The sequence below is a fragment of the Mixophyes fleayi genome, chromosome 2 (genome assembly GCF_038048845.1).
Source record: "Mixophyes fleayi isolate aMixFle1 chromosome 2, aMixFle1.hap1, whole genome shotgun sequence".
NCBI classification, from domain to species: Eukaryota; Metazoa; Chordata; class Amphibia; order Anura; family Limnodynastidae; genus Mixophyes; species Mixophyes fleayi.
The window spans coordinates 290479136-290495700 of record NC_134403.1 but is presented as its reverse complement, the minus strand read 5'-3'; the positions used below and the strand labels follow the sequence as shown (position 1 = coordinate 290495700).

General features: G+C 39.7%; 2 protein-coding genes across 2 annotated transcripts in view; one reads left to right on the top strand and one right to left on the bottom strand.

Annotated features, from left to right (window-relative positions):
* The window catches only part of SLC35A5 (solute carrier family 35 member A5), a 315996-nt gene that overhangs the window by 207933 nt on the left and 91498 nt on the right, over positions 1-16565 (bottom strand). The window lies entirely within an intron of this gene.
* The window catches only part of CCDC80 (coiled-coil domain containing 80), a 74814-nt gene continuing 59863 nt past the window's right edge, over positions 1615-16565 (top strand). The window contains exons 1-3 of the mRNA XM_075196375.1: positions 1615-1955; positions 5610-7519; positions 9797-9953. Of these exons, the coding sequence (XP_075052476.1) occupies positions 5621-7519; positions 9797-9953 (2056 nt within the window). The 5' untranslated portion in view covers positions 1615-1955; positions 5610-5620. The remainder of the gene's footprint in view (positions 1956-5609; positions 7520-9796; positions 9954-16565) is intronic.

Genomic DNA, 16565 nt, shown 5'->3' with positions numbered 1-16565 from the left:
ACAGGTAGGAGAGAGCAGGACAGTCTGCCAACTGTCCTGAATCTGGTGGCACAGTCCCGAAATTGGAAGACTGTTTCGCTTAGGACAATTGGGAGGAATGTCCAGCTTCACCGTGTACTGCTCGTGAAGGTGGAACTGCGTGCACCTAACAGTAGTGCACACAGTATTGCCTGTGTATTTGTCTAAAATGATAACCATGCTACATCATAGGGGGTTACCTGTCTAAAGTGCCCAGGCCCCCCAGAGCCTTAATCCAGCTCTGAGCCTGGGCATAAAAATATATATATGGATTAAGCAACACTAAAATAGCCTCTTTTTATATAGATAAATATATATTGTACCAAAAACCACCCTTTAAGGATGGGCCGCTACTTATGGGCCAGTGCTGTGTGCTTGCCCCCCGGGCTAAAGTCTGCCACCCCCTCCCCTGATGACTAAGCCTGGGATGTTCATGAAAAGCATTGTTTGACACACAATGAAGTATATTGTACCCCTAGCCCATATAATATTGTATATGCACTTGTCATGTAACATAATGTAACCATTTTTCAATTTTATCAGCCATTTTTGTTTGAAAATGTTGTGTGCGTGTGTGTGTGTGTGTGTGTGTGTGTTTGTGGGTGAAACATCAATATATTGCATATAAGTGTAGAGCTGGTTATTCCAGGTGCCTGAGTCATGGACAGAGGCATGGGTACCGATGTACTATAATCTGGGGCAGAATAGTGACATGAGTATTGTCATGCTATGTACAAGCAGTATTATGTAAGTTATGAAATATTATAAAATAATAAAACAAGATATACTTACATAGTAAATTAGTGAATGTCCATGTTTTATTCACTCTGATACGTTTATTTCAGAAGGTATTACTGCAAAGGACATTTTTATGGTAATCTGACAATCTGCTCAACTCTACATTCAACTATAGCTTCATATGGGCAGCACAGTGGCTCAGTGGTTACCACTTTTGCTTCACAGCATCTGCCTCACAGATTCCTGACCATGGCCATATCTGTGTGGAATTTGGATGTTCTCCCCGTGTTTGCGTGGGTTTCCTCCAGGTGCTCCGGTTTCCTCCCACACTACAAAAACAAAGCTGACCGTAGTCTCTGTGTGTGTTAGGGAATTTAGATTGTAAGCTCCAATGGGGCAGGTACTGATGTGTATGAGAACATTTTCTCTGTACAGCACTACAGAATTGGTGGCACTATTTAAATAAATGTTGATGATATTTAATTTTACATAGGCCTAGCTAAATAACATATGCCTATAAGTTTTATCAGATAATTTAAACAGTATAAAATTAAACTATAAACAGAGTATATTTAGTCTGCCCTTTAAATGTTAATACTTTTTAGTTATGTATTGTTCTGCTTGTCTACGATTTTGAGTTGTTAATAATTCTGCAGTGTGCCCTTAATTTTCAAAATGCAGCAAACCAAAATAAACCAGGAGTAAATGTAGTGTATGTAGATAATGTCCCTGCTTTCTGATGATGTGTAATGTTTCAGCCCCACAAGAAATGTTCAGTCCTCAGCCCTCCTTCAGTGCTTCCATTGGACAGGAGGCGGTGTTCTGCTGATCAGTTAAATTCTTCCCAAATTTGCTCTCTGGCTCGCAGTGGTTGCTGCTCTCTTGTGTGACTTTGTTTTACAGTGGAGTAGACATTTTTCCTAAACTCTTCTCACTGAAACAAAATATTAAAAGTGCACAGGAAATAGGAGTCGGGGAGGAGAATAAACTCTGGTCTAAGTAAAACTTGTGTCATTTCCTTCAGTTAGGAATATACGTTACATTCATCACTACTCATCCCTTCCACAAACAAAGGACCAAGCAGGAGAAAAAAATGAGGGAGACGGCTCTGAATCACTGAGGAACCAGATGCTTTAAGAGAACAGCTGATTCCGTCAAGAGATAGAAATGGATGTGTAATTGCTAGCAGAAGAGACAAGGTAATCAAGCTCACTGTTATATGCCTTATTTAAATTCATGTCAGCGGTCATCTTTTTCAATGTTACTACTGTATAGTTTTTCCAAACTTTATAAAAAAAAAAAGTTCCTTAGTGGTTTCACATAGTGGAAGAGTGAGGAAATCATAATGTGTGTATAAGCATTATAGTTATATTAAATTATTTATGTCATTTAGTTATGCGTTACTAAAATGCACTGCACTAAGGTTGTGGAAAACACTAAAAAAATTCTAAACATAAAAACAACATGTGGTTAGTATGGTTGCTTGTTGAAAATATGATTTGTGCTTTTTCCACCTACAGTTCCCTTGATTTCGCCTTCAGTAGCTCAAGTTTACTTTCCTTGCAGTGTGTGTGCTGCTTAGAAGAAGGTTTAACCCATTATGCAATGCACTGAGTGCCCCCAAGTTGCAGGCATTGCTTTTATCTCCAACAAGTACCAAATATACTGTATTTCTGTAGTGAGCCATATTGATACAGATGATCGCATGACCTTACAGGGTAACATTGAAGCATTTGTTCAAAGAGTCAAAACACAGAGACTACCAAAAAGATTTCAGGAAACCAAATGTTCAGCTCTAGTGAGACAGAAGTTAAAAATGTTGGGGGAGGGTTGAGATTTACATGACTCAGAGATGTTATATCCAGGTTGGAGAGGTAAAAAAAAAAAATAGCCAACGTTTGATGCAATATTTTTTACTTGCTTTATATAAACTGTATATATTCAGCAATACCACAATGTCCAGAAAAAAATATGTAAACTACCAACAAAAAGAATATGAACCTAAGGCACTTTTATTTAAAATAACACACATTGGTAGTCACTTCTGGAAGCATATGCAAACTATTAATAAAAACAGTGTGGATCAAAAATCGAATAGTTAGGATGTATCTGACAAATTATGGATATCGTCATATATATTAGCACTATGATGGTAATTAAAATGTGATTTCACTTGAACGGTGACTAGTGCTAGGTGTTGAGAGTATAAAGTAGTGTAAACAAGCTTCTTATTGGCTGCAAGTAGAAGATGGCAAAGTGTTTCATTCCCCATCTCTTAATCTGTACAGTGCTGGGAGAGAAATGAATACTTGTTAAATCAATAAGAATAATCTCTTAACAATAGTTGGTCAAAGAGATTACTATGTGACATAATTGACTACCTAGGTGTGAATATATATCCACTATACCATGTTTATCTGGAAGATATTTCTCTGCTCTTGAATTTGACAATGGCTACCTAATTTAATCATACTTGCCTACTTTTGGCAAGTTGTATCCGGGAGAGGGGCGTGTCTAGAGGGCGGGAGAGGGGGGGGTGTGGTGAATCGTGTCATTTTAGTCCCGCCCCCTCAACAAATATGCCGTCTTGTTGCGGGCGGCAGGGCCAAAATGACGCGATTCACAGCGAATCGCATTATTTTAGTCCCGCAATTGCGGGATGCGGGAGATTTCACAGCTCTCCCGGGAGTCCGTGAGACTGACCCAAATTTCGTGAGTCTCCAGGACATTCCAGGAGAGTTGGCAAGTATTAATTTAATTAGCTTTGGCTAAAGCAATTAATGGTTTGAAAATGCTTGGTTTCTATTGATTCATTAGTGTAGTCCAGATTTAACCAGTGGAATAATCAATGTTACGTTCAAGTATCTACTTTTGATATGGGTCAGGTTGACATCTCTGGGTATGTAACACAAGAACCATTAGCGTTGTCATCTAGTCAGGGTGTTAGACTTGTGCACATAAGAACATATGTTTATTTTTTTGCGAGCAGAGCAACATTAGTCTGATATATAAGACTTTCCTGCCAAGAAGAACCTGACAAAGTCAAGGGTGTATCACCTATAGGTGCAAGGCGAGACCATGTGCTGTATGCGTTGACATGAATTAGGTGTGCTGCTTTATCATACCTTGGACCAAGACATATTCTGCATTTTGCTATATTATACCACCATATATTGCTATATGAAACCATGAAGAAGATAAAGAGGTGCTATTGTAAAGTTTTAATCACTGCTGACAAAAAATGTATTGGAAACCTTATTATTGTTCATGAAATACTGCTAACATAGTAGGTATATAGTTACTTAAGCTTAGAGGCATGCATTCAAAGCCCTTTTTGAACTTATCAAGTTACTCTATACAACATCAATGTAATTTAAATGTGAAAAGATGCCAACATAACTCCTAGCCACAGTAACGCCACACAAAAACTGTGTTTTAAAGCCTCTTCCTGAGCTTCTTCCTTTTGAAAAATCCTGTACAACAATGTGCCAGATGGATATCTGTACAATGTTCTGTCACAGGATATACTGCAATAAGCAATATAATGTGTTGACCACAATGTATGGTTAATTTGTCATGGACCAATGTAGTAGTTATATACTTGTCAAGTACATACAAGTAGTCAAATTAATGACTCTTTTGTGAGTCATTATAATGTATCTCAATGGTTCTCCTTACCCTAGCTGCAGGCTTAAACTCAGTGACACAACACATCCCAGGATAACAAAATATCAGCCCCAATGTGTTTCTTTTATTTAATGTGTAATAAAAAGATCATACCCCAGATCTAGAACCCCACCTCCTATTAAAAATCAGGTATGAAAAGAAGGGGTAGCAGGGCCTGAGGACTGTGCAGTGAGGTGCGGGCGGTTGGGTCTGCATGATGTGGCTAGGGATTGGTGTGATGTGGCTTCTGGGACATTTTGGGAGCACAGGTTGTTGGTACAAAATGGGGAACTAGCTGCTGGTCTGGGTGAGTATACTGCTGTGATTGAATGATATATACATTGACATTTAGACAAATTAGAAATGTATTTATTAAAAGTGAAATAAAAATCAGACCCCAGATCTCTGGTGCTGACCCAATTACATTGCTCATACCACATGTGGTCCCTTGTCTTCCAGCTTCCTGCACTCCGATTGGTGGATAGCTCCAGCCATCCACCAATCAGTGTGTGGAGACCTGCCACATCTCTGATTGGTGAATGGCTAATCAGCATGCTAGCAGCCATTTACTTGGTATGACAGAAGCCTGTCAATCCCAGCAATAGTGCGGTCTCACACTGCATGGCAACTTCTTTATGTTCATCATCAAACCTATGTTTGCATTTAGTCTTCAGACATATTTTCAAGCTGTTCTCTATAGGTATCAATAACTTCTATTTAACATGCTATTTAGGCACGTTGTCATGCAGTGGAACTAACATTAGTGGAATGGAGCACAGATACATGGAAAAATTTTATGTGCTGCAGCTTGAGTGACTTTTAAGAAAGGGATATCTGAGCAGGTATTCTGAAGTGACAGTGCATTAGCTACTCCAGCTACTGTGAACACAACTCAAGTAGGATTTACACTGGGCTTTTAGTCTTCTGCAGGCTTTGATCAAAACATTGTGGGCTAAAATGTAACTAACATTAACATAGGATTTACATTTTAGGGCATTAAAATCCTACTCAAATCCTTCCCTAAACTGCACTTAATTAAACCCAGCAGTATTTTTTCCTAATTGCAATTAAAAACTCAACATGCACTTAAGTCAGTATAAATGTATTAACAATGTCACAATTCTATGTGAAGGATTATTTTTTAAATGTTATTGTGTACTGTGATATTTTTTTTCTGTCTTTTACAGACAACACCACCATGAACTGGACAGTAATTTTACGCCTGGAAATCTTGCTGGCTGTGTGGTTAATATGTGCTTCTGACAATTCCCAGGGGAGAGCACCTCAGCGGGACAAAGGAGCCATTCGTACGGCACAAAACACTTACAATGTAAGAACAATACCTTCCCATAGACGGCATCACAGTTTATTTAGAAATCAAAGTAATTCTGTAAATAAGGATTTAGCCAAAAGAAACTTGTCACAAACCATGCTGAAAGATGAAGGCAAAACTCAAGGTATAAAAGCCAATCCACAGCAGAGGCCTGGTGTAAGACGACCCCTGGTTAGAATGCTGAAGGATGACAGTGTAACATCTGCACGCTCTAGAACAACACGTTTTCAATCTGCTTCAAGTTCTCCAAATATTCTCGCTAGCTTTGCTGGGAAAAATAGAGTTTGGATCATCTCGGCTCCACACGAATCTGATGGCTATTATCGCCTTATGATGAGTCTTCTCAAAAATGATGTGTATTGTGAACTTGCCGAAAGACATATTCAACAGATTGTCATATTCCACGAGGAAGGAGAGGAAGGGGGTAAAATTAGAAGAATTACAAATGAAGGAAAGATCTTAGAACAGCCACTTGATCCATCAATTGTGCCAAAAATGATGGCCTCGCTAAAACTAGAAAAAGGAAAGTTTGGAATGGTTCTTCTTAAGAAGACTTTGCAAGTCGAGGAAAAGTATCCTTATCCTGTTCGTCTAGAAGCAATGTATGAGGTTGTTGATCAAAGTCCAATAAGGCGAATAGAAAAACTTAGGCAAAAAGGGTTTGTGCAAAAATGTAAAGCGGCTGGAGTTGAGGGACAAGTATCTCAAGAAGGAGAAAGTAGTAGCAGCAGTAGTGGAACTAGTGGTGGCAGTAGTAGTAGTACAAGAGGTATAAAACCAACACAATCTACTAACACTGTCCAAGTCTCCATTAAGAAGGAGGAGCCAAAGAGAACTGTAGTTCCTACAAGGTCCTCTAGGTTGAAAAGTACGCGAAAGTCATTTGTAGCTCCACCACCGCCTTCACCCACATCTAAAGCAACAACTATTTCTCCTATAACGAAAGCAACAACACGCATATTAACTACAGCAACAAGGCCACCAACAACACTGCCAACAACAGTTCTTCCTACAACTCAGAAACCATGGACAACTAAGGCACATACCACTCCTGAGTCTCACAGATTACTTGTGCAAGCTGAGGTAACGACGAGGGATCCAGAAACAGCAGGCCATTACTTTCCTGTGAGAGCAGATAAACATAGAGATAGACAACATGTGCAGACAGGAAAGCACTTTGCTACAACAACCAAAATAAACAAAGTGATGATCTATGAGTCCCACACAGATGCTCCAGTTATTTCAACAACCACTACAGAGCACAACACAAAGGAAAACACAGGGCGGTTTGGGGATAATCGTACAGATAGAAAGGACCACAGCTCTCATGACATCACAACAAGTCGGAAGAAACCTACAAAGGCCAAGTCATCAAAAAAGAAAGGAGTGGATAAAATATTAAATAATGAGTATGATGACAAAGTTGAGCCTGGGAAACCCACAACATCACAAGTGGAAGAGGTCATAGAAGAGGCAAATTTCCCTCCTAAGAAAGATAAAGAGCAGAGAAAAGAGGAAAAAACTGAAAAAATTGAAAAAAAGAAAAAGAAGAATGAGAAGACAGAGAAATCTTCCAAGAAAGAAAAACCAGCTAAAAAGATAGATAAGAAGAAGCCAGAGAAGGATCGTAACAAAAAGAACAAAAAAGGAGGCAAAGGAGACGATGATGGGTTTATAAAACCAGTAAAAAAAACATTTACAGAAATTCCGAAAAAATCATTGACAACATTTTTGGAAAACTTTGAAGGCAAACGAAGATTGTTGGTAAGTCTTTGTAGAAATGATTTGGTTATAACTATTTGTGATTTGTTATGCTTTTAAACATATTATTTCATAACAGGAGCATTAGCTGTAAAGTGATTGGCTGCCCAATGTTTTATAGGTTTGTATATTAGTTGGGGGAAGGTTAGTACAAAGCCTATTTATGGTGATGTCAGGTCCTTATTCTGATAAGTGGGAGAATGGGGTGAGGTAGCATATTCCCCATCACAGTATAGGTCATACAATGTGATGCACAGGATATGAATCCGTTATCATCTAAATGACATGTGTAATGTTCAGGAGTTCAAGATGTAAACTGTAACAGGACACATCAAAGAAGTGCTCTTGAAGGCTTTAATGTCCAGTATGGTCCTGTAACTATTAAAGTGGAACTATGCCTAGAAATTAAAACTCTAACCTTAATAGAATGGCAGTGTGGAAAGTGGGGTCATAGATCTGGCTGATGTGAGACACATTGGAGTGAGTACTTGATTTGATGTAAATATATTCAAACACCTACAAAAATGAAATCATGATAAATCTTCCCACAAGAGCAACACTTTTTGGCAAAGGGATTATGGTGGAGGGAAACTTCATCCCTCCTTTGTGTTTATACCTGCCCATTGTCATACATGTAATTTAAATAATTACAAAAATATGATATAAATTAAACTCATTACAATCTAAACAATAACTGTAAATTATAGGTCAAAGTTTGATACCTTAATTTGAAAATTATTGTATAGTTGTTTTAGCAAGCGGATATACATTTATGGGGTTACTTCGTATGAAGGGTTTCAGTACTTTTCCCATATGGTTTCCTATTTTGCAGAACTGGAAATCAGGAGCAATACAATTTTATGTAAATATCATACTAAGTATTTAAAAAAGTCATATATACCAAGTATTTTAAGTATATGTTTGTGAATGTTACCTTAGTTCTTTCATATATTATGACACTTGTGTACTAGTGCTAGTTCTCATAGAAAGGTATCATTTAAAATTTCTGCAGTAAGAGGCATTACTGAAATCAACAGGCCACCCATAGCTGGAAGTAAGCAATCCACAGACACTATGCCTGTGTGTTCTACCCAATCACCAAATGGCCAGATCTGTGGTCAAATTGGCCACACATGCAGGAAAGCCAAATTTGTTGGGACGAAAACCACATAATGATATCCATTCTGACACCACAAACACTCCAATGTGATCATTAGCAATGTTTTTACTAAAGCTCGCCCTGAAAAGTCTATTCGCATTTTTTCAATTTTCATAGACAACTAAAAGCTAATATAGAAGAATTAAATGCAGTGTTCAGCCTTACCCTGAGTGACGGTGCAGTTTTGTTAAGGAGAAAAATGCGATAGAGCGTTTGCTTCCTATGCATCACAAACAGCTGAAAAATAATATCAAAGAGCCTAATGCCCTGTGCTTGATTCCATTCAGTCTTCATGAAGCAGTTCAGTTAACTAGAAGGCTGTAAGATAGTTAGTAAGCGTTAGGCATAAATGCACTGTGTGACACAGAAAAGGCCTAGATTCCCACTACTCACCACATGATACTGAGATTTCAAGGGCTTAGCGCCAATATTTACTGCACTGAGACAAACCAATCTTATTACAATGCTGAAGTAAGGCTGATCCCATTGCCCAGGTAAGTGGAGGAGGGAATACATCTGTAAAAGGATGTTTCCTAATGTGGAAATATTTTTTAACAACTATTTTTAACAATGAAAGTGTCATCCCTGGAAATGATAGAATTTACATATCAAAGCCAGGTAAGTAGACGTACATGACTGTATAGACAAGTAGACCACACACCAAAACAATCCATGGCACATTCATGCATTATAGTTAAGCCAAAGATAAACTCTAAATATAGGTCTGGATTTAGTAATATTTGTCATTACAATCCATACAAAAAGTGATATTTGATGTACACCAACATGAAACTTCCCACTCTTACGTAAACTCAACAGTCGCCTCACAGGGCTGTAGGAGATAGCTGTTTAGTAAAACAGTCTGGAAACTCTATTAAAGAGCTATGGATAGATGGCAGTAGTCTTGTTTTCCCTGTAGCGTCACTGTAAGGAAAATGAGCAGACTGTAGCTCATCCAACACCTGGCTTCAAGTAACATGAAACTTGTTGTAGACATACCAAAGCTAGTGTTTGGTTGTTATAGGATATGGCACATTTTAGCTTAATTTGCTAATGTTACGGATATGCCTCATTTTATCTGTGTTTTTCTACATAACACATATTCTGTATTTCTCATATAGCTTATTACTGCACCAAAAGAGGACAGCAATATGTATTCACAACAGAGAGATGAGTATCTTGAGACAGTTTGTGAAATGGCCATAAGAAGAATTTCAATTATCACAATTTTTGGAACTTTGACAAACAGCACTATGAAAATAGACCACTTTCAACTAGGTAAGTACAATTTTAATATCACATTATCTGATACTGCTTGATCATACCAGAATTGCCATGCTTTTCTGAAGATTCCCAAATAAATTAATGTACATCAAATGAATCTCTGGTGCAAATAATCTCATCTTTTTGGAAATACAAAAGACAAGGAAACACATGCTTAAATGTTCTATTAAAATGAGAACATGTTTATGTTTGTTTCTTTAAATAACATGAGTTATAAGCATGGTGGCTTAGTGGTTAGCACTTCTGCCTCACAGCACTGGGGTCATGAGTTCAATTCCCAACCATGGCCTTATCTGTGTGGAGTTTGTATGTTCTCCCCGTGTTTGCGTGAGTTTGCTCCAGGTGCCCCGGTTTCCTCCCACACTCCAAAAACATACTAGTAGGTTAATTAGCTGCTATTAAAATTGACCCTAATCTCTCTCTCTGTCTGTGTGTGTATATGTTAGGGAATTTAGACTGTAATCTCCATGATGTGATTGAGTTCTCTGTACAGCGCTGCGGAATTAGTGGCGCTATATAAATAGCCAATGATGATGATGAGAGTTATTTAAGCTGGACTACCACCAATATATATATTTTAGTAACTTGGTGATTCCCCCCGCAGAAGCTTCAGGGGCTGCTCTCTGCAGCTGTCTGTGGTTCTTCTCATAGCCCCAGCTAAAAAAAACAGTGCTGATTCATGCTGCAGACAATGGCGGAACTACCACTGGTGCAGCATGTGCAGTGCACCGGGACCCATAAAGATAATGCCTCCCTCTGCATGGCAGATACATAGGGTCAGAGGCCCTGGTACCCTCCTCCCTGCCAACCTGCACCAGGGCCCACAGCTTGCTAGTTCCGTCTCTGGCTGCAGAGGTGGGGTGTGAGAGGAAGGACCAATCGGCAACCATTGTGAAGAGATTATAGCTTCTGACTGGTCCTCCTGCTCACGCCCAGACACATTTTAAAGCAAAATAAATGAGATTTGCTTGTTCAGTAATACAGCCACGGGGGAAATGGCTCCAGGTTAGAATAATTGCTGTGGAAGGTGATAGTTTGGATTTAATAAGTAGAAATTTTAAATTGTTGCCTCACAATGATATTCTCTACCTGTTTAGAATAAACTAATATTAAAGATTGGACATTATTCATATATAAATGGAACTTTAATTGATGCTTCACATACTGTATACCCTCAAGAAAAAGAAGTTACTTTGGGACATTAATATGTACCAAAGCCTGTATACTACTATTAAATAATATAGTTGAAATAACTAATGTGTTTATAAAGGCAGAGTTTTCCTGTTTTTTTTTCTAAATCTCCCCAACAAGTTTTGTGTGGGTAGACAACCTATGTCTCCAGTGTCTGACTGGGGCATGAAGGGCCCACCGGGGGACTGCATTGCTAGGGACCCACCAGAGGGGGCGTGGTCAGCCATCATAGAGGCGGGACCAGACACTAGAGGGGGAGTGGTCAGCTTACGAAGGGCAGATAGTGTAGTATATAAAGAATGCAGTGTGTATATAAAGAGTACACAGTCTTGACCTGCCCCTTAGATTGGGCAGAACAGTCACCAAAAATTGGGATTGTCCCACTAGACCAGGCTTGGCTAACCTGTGGCACTCCAGGTGTTGTGAAACTACAAGCCCCAGCATACTTTGCAAGTATATAGCAGCTTATTGCTGGAAGGGTATGCTGGGACTATTAGTTTCACAACACCTGGAGTGCCACAGGTTAGCCAAGCCTGCACTAGACTCAGAACATTTGACAGACTGTCCTACTTGTTCTTCTCACTTTTACCACCTGTGGCTGCTGGTTTCTTTAGTTGTGGCTTATCTGGATCCTGGAATGTTGAAGGCCCTATTTGGAAAAAATAATGGGTACATTTAGGAAATTCCAACCAGTCCTGGCGTTAAATCAATAGGACCCACAATTAATACTTAGGCCTTCCTCCAGCCCCAACATTATAGTAATAATATTCCCATTTAATAAACCTATTTCCCTCTCTCCAGACAGCCCCTGCAATAAATTAATCCCATTTACGTATAATAAATATACCTATTTCCCGCAACCATCACTGCCATTAAATAATTCATATTCACATTTAATAAATAGACCTCATTCTCCTCAAACTCAGCCCCATATTTAATTAATAGCCCCCAAACCAACCCATCTTAAATTAATAGTCCCCACTATAAAATTAAATTGCCCCACCTTCACCCTACAAACAAAATAGCACCCATTATTTAGCCACCATCTACCACACACACATTACATTGCCACAAGCCCGTTGTGCCATCACACACACATTACTGTGCCCCTTAATCACCATTCTGTGCCTCCTTATGATCACACTGCGCCCTTCATGCTGCTTTTGCCCCCCTTTTATCACACTCTGCCATGCTGCTTTGGCCCCCTTCACACTCTGCCATGCTGCCTTGGCCCCTTCACACTCTCTGCCATGCTGCCTTGGCCCCTTCACACTCTCTGCCATGCTGCCTTGGCCCCTTCACACTCTGCCATGCTGCCTTGGCCTCTTCTCACTCTCTGCCATGCTGCCTTGGCCCCTTCACACTCTCTGCCATGCTGCCTTGGCCCCTTCACACTCTGCCATGCTGCCTTGGCCTCTTCTCACTCTCTGCCATGCTGCCTTTGCCCCTTCTCACTTTCTGTCCCCATTTCCCTCTTTCTTGTCCCTCAGCCAGGGCTCTACCCATTTCCCTTAGGGCTTCTCTGCTCTTTTCTGTGTAAAAAAAAATTGACAGGCTGGCTAGCTTACCTGTGACTGTGAAAAGCTCCGGCATCCTGCTCCTCTGGGCGGCCGCGGCTAGTGATAACAGGAAGGCAGCAGGAACTCCTTCTCCCCTGCTGAAAGGGAAAAACACACTACCGCGCAGGTGCAGAGAGCCTAGATAGGGCTCTCTGCACCTGCGCGCTAGTGTGTTTGTTACCGAAGTGTCACCGCCACCGCCGCCATCGACAGTTGGGTGTTCCCCGTAAGATCCGCCCTAACAGCGGGGGGGACGAAGCTTCAACACGGCCGATAGCCGTGGATAGCCCGGCTACCCGGCAGGCCAGTCCGAGGCTGTATGTCTCCACAGGATTTATAGCCATATTAAAGCTGCCAATAGTACTTTTACACTGCCTCCTGCCTTTTAGCACAGCTACATATTAGATAAATCACCTTTGTTTACAGATAAGGGTATATCAATACTTTGTTGCTAGATCCTGCCACCAGGGCCCTAAGTCTCAAGCGCAGTTCCCTGGATAATTTTTTCAAAATTGATTTGTGGTTACTTATTTGATATACAGGTAAGGGATCTTTTATCCAGAAAGAAGAAAATAATAATTGCTGCTGCTCAGGGAAATGTCATGAACAGAGACATAATTACCATAAAATATAATACATATTAAAAACACAAGCTGTATAGTTGTACTGTAACTATTTGTCTTCTTTGTAACTGAGGATATTTTGCCTTATTCATTGTATATAGTGTTGCAGTATGTGTTTTATACAGTTTTAGCTGTAAATGGCTATGTTCAATATTAACCTTGTGGACTGTAACTAACATCTAACAGTAGGTACTTTACTATATTGTAGTATGCATCTTTGGCATTATATTATTTTCTAAGAATATTTAATCACGCTGATATAAAAGGAGAAAGTCAAGTCTGCATATCAATATATATAGCAGAAGTTCATCAAAAGGAGTGTTGTGTACTAGGATGTATTTTATAACTGAAGACAGGAAAATGCAATTTCCTGCTTTATGTTTATATAACTTTAACCAAATATGTCCCTGGACATTATGCGAAGCCAAACTACATGTCCACAGCTTTCGTATGTTTTTCACAGCATTTCTCTCAGTTTAAAACAAAATAATGTATACTTAGCTGTCTTAGCATGTTTCACTCAGCAACTGTGAATATAAATGTACAGCATCTTTATTTGTGTAGTGAATAAGAAAGATTAAGAGAGGACTCTATTATTAGACATATTCCACCACAAAGCCTGTCGAATAGGCCCCATGGGAAAGGCCATCAACGGAGATAGCAGGCAAGTCTCTTGGTCAGTGGCGTCTACATATAGGGAGAAGCCCTATCTCTGGCAAAATCCGTTTTCACTGGAGATAAGGCTTTCTCTAGATAGTAAATAGGCCCCTTAGTCCATTTGGCATTGATTTCCATGTCAAGTTTTGCCAGGAGGGGATATAGAATCACAAATAGCAGGGGTTCTGGCCACCAGCCAACTGCAGCCTGTTAATTGAAGGAGTGGGGGCTAACATATAATATTAGATCCTAGTTATTCTTTAACTATTTGTCATATATGGTAGTATCCCCCTATTTTTCTCAGAAAGCAGAATGACAAAAACATTTAGTAGCATTTACAGAACCCAGCACAAGGCATGTTGTTACAAGTACTGTGATTGCGAGTGTGTGATATAACTGCTTTTGTTTGTGAAAATGGCATTTATAGTACTGATGATGGATGAAGACATGACAAGGCAGAGGAATAGACAGGATACGTGGTATTTTTGGGTAGTTTCCACACTTGGCTAAATGAACAACTAATTTATTCATTGCTGTTCAAATATGTAAATCCAAAATGGCAAATGTGGCCAGCTTATATTTAAATCAATTAAAATAAAGTTACAGGGCAAAACTGTAGGCATTGCTTTGCTCTGTGCACAGTCACAAACTTTCCATGCTGTGCAACTGGGGTAATTGTTTCCTCAATGCAACTCGAGTTGTGTTTGCACTGTTTTTTTTTACTATGAGAAGCTATAGCACTCAAAGGGTCACTATATGGACAAAAGTATTTGGCCACATCTGTTAATTATTGAATTGAGGTGTTTCAATCAGATCCGTTGTCAGAGGTGTATAAAATCAAGCACCGAGCCATGCAGTCTCCATTTGCAAACATTTGTAATACAAAATGTGTCGTTCTGAAGAGCTCAGTGACTTCAAGCGTAGTACTGTGATAAGATGCCACCTTTGAAATAAGACGGTTAGTTAAATTTAATCCCTGCTGGATATCTCAAGGTCAACTGTAAGTGATATTATTAGAAAGTGGAAGTGTTTAGGAACAACAGCAACTCAGCCACGAAGCGGAAGACCACGTAAAATCACAGTGGAGTCAATGACGGCTAAGGCGCATGGTGCGTAAAAGTCGCCAATGCACTGTTGATTCCATAGCTGAAGAGTTCTGAACTTCCACTGGCATTAGTGTAAGCACAAAATCTGTCCAGCGGGAGCTTAATGGAATGGGTTTCCATGGCCGAGCAGCTGCATGCAAGCCTCACATCACCAAGACTAATGCCAAGTGTCGGATGGAGTGGTGTAAAGCACACAGACACTGGACTGTGGAGCAGTGGAAACGTGTTCTGTAGAGTGATGAATCACGCTTCTCTGGCAGTCAGATGGCCAAGTCTGGCTTTGGCAGATGATAGAACGTTACCTGCCTGACTGCATTTTGCCATCTGTGAAGTTTGGTGGAGGAGGGATAATGGTATGGGGCTGTTTTTCAGGGTTTGGGCTAGGTCCATTATCTTCATGCAAGGGCAATCTTAATGCTTCAGCATACCAAATCATTTTGGACCAATTCTATGCTTCCAACTTTGTGGCAACAATTTGGGGAAAGTCCTTTTCCATTCCAACATGACTGTGCCCCAGTGCACAAAGCAAGGACTACAAAGACATGGTTTGATGAGTTCAGTGTAGAAGAACTTAACTGGTCGACACAGAGAACCGACCTCAACCCCATTGAACACCTTTGGGATGAATTGTAAATGATATTGCGAGCTAGGCCTACTCATCCAACATCAGTGCCTGACCTCATAAATGCTCTACAGAATGAATGGGCTCAAATTCCCCCAGAAACACTCCAACACCTTGTGGAAAGCCTTCCAAGAAGAGTGGAAGCTGTTATCGCTGCAAAAGGGTGATCAACTCCATATTAAACTATATGTATTTGAATACAATGTCATTACAGTCCCTGTTGGTGTAATGGTCAAGCGTCCAAATACTTCTGTCCATATAGTATGTGTCCAGGAACGTTACATAACCAAATCAGACTGCTTTCATTATGTTAATAAAAATGCCTTTTTATTGGTACACAATGGAAAAGCAATTAAGCTATATTTGGATCTGACAATTAAATGAAGAACATCAACTTTATTACCTTCCATTTATTGATTGATATTAGACTAGGGTTAGACACGCAGTGATATTTTCATGTTAAGGCCATACCTTAAAACATGAACATGTGAATAGAATCACATTCAGCCATACAGGTAGTTGTGGTGTTCTGTCTTAAGCTATTTTAGTATATTTTTTAGCATTAAGAAGGAAATTAAATTGTTGTTGTTCTTAAGGTGTTTGTCCACTTTGGAGCACCCTTTTATCAATCAATATTGCCCCACATATAGCCAATAATATGTCCACCCCAGATGAACCCTTTTACCTGAAGCCTTGAGCTGGCATTCTAGAGAAAGTAATCCATCCACAGCACTTCCATAGAGGTATAGAAGTCTTGTAATCTGCAAATAAAGTAGCGAGCAGGCTCTTGGATACAGGTCACATATCTGCTATATGTGAGTAGTGGGATTGATTAAAAAGGACACAAT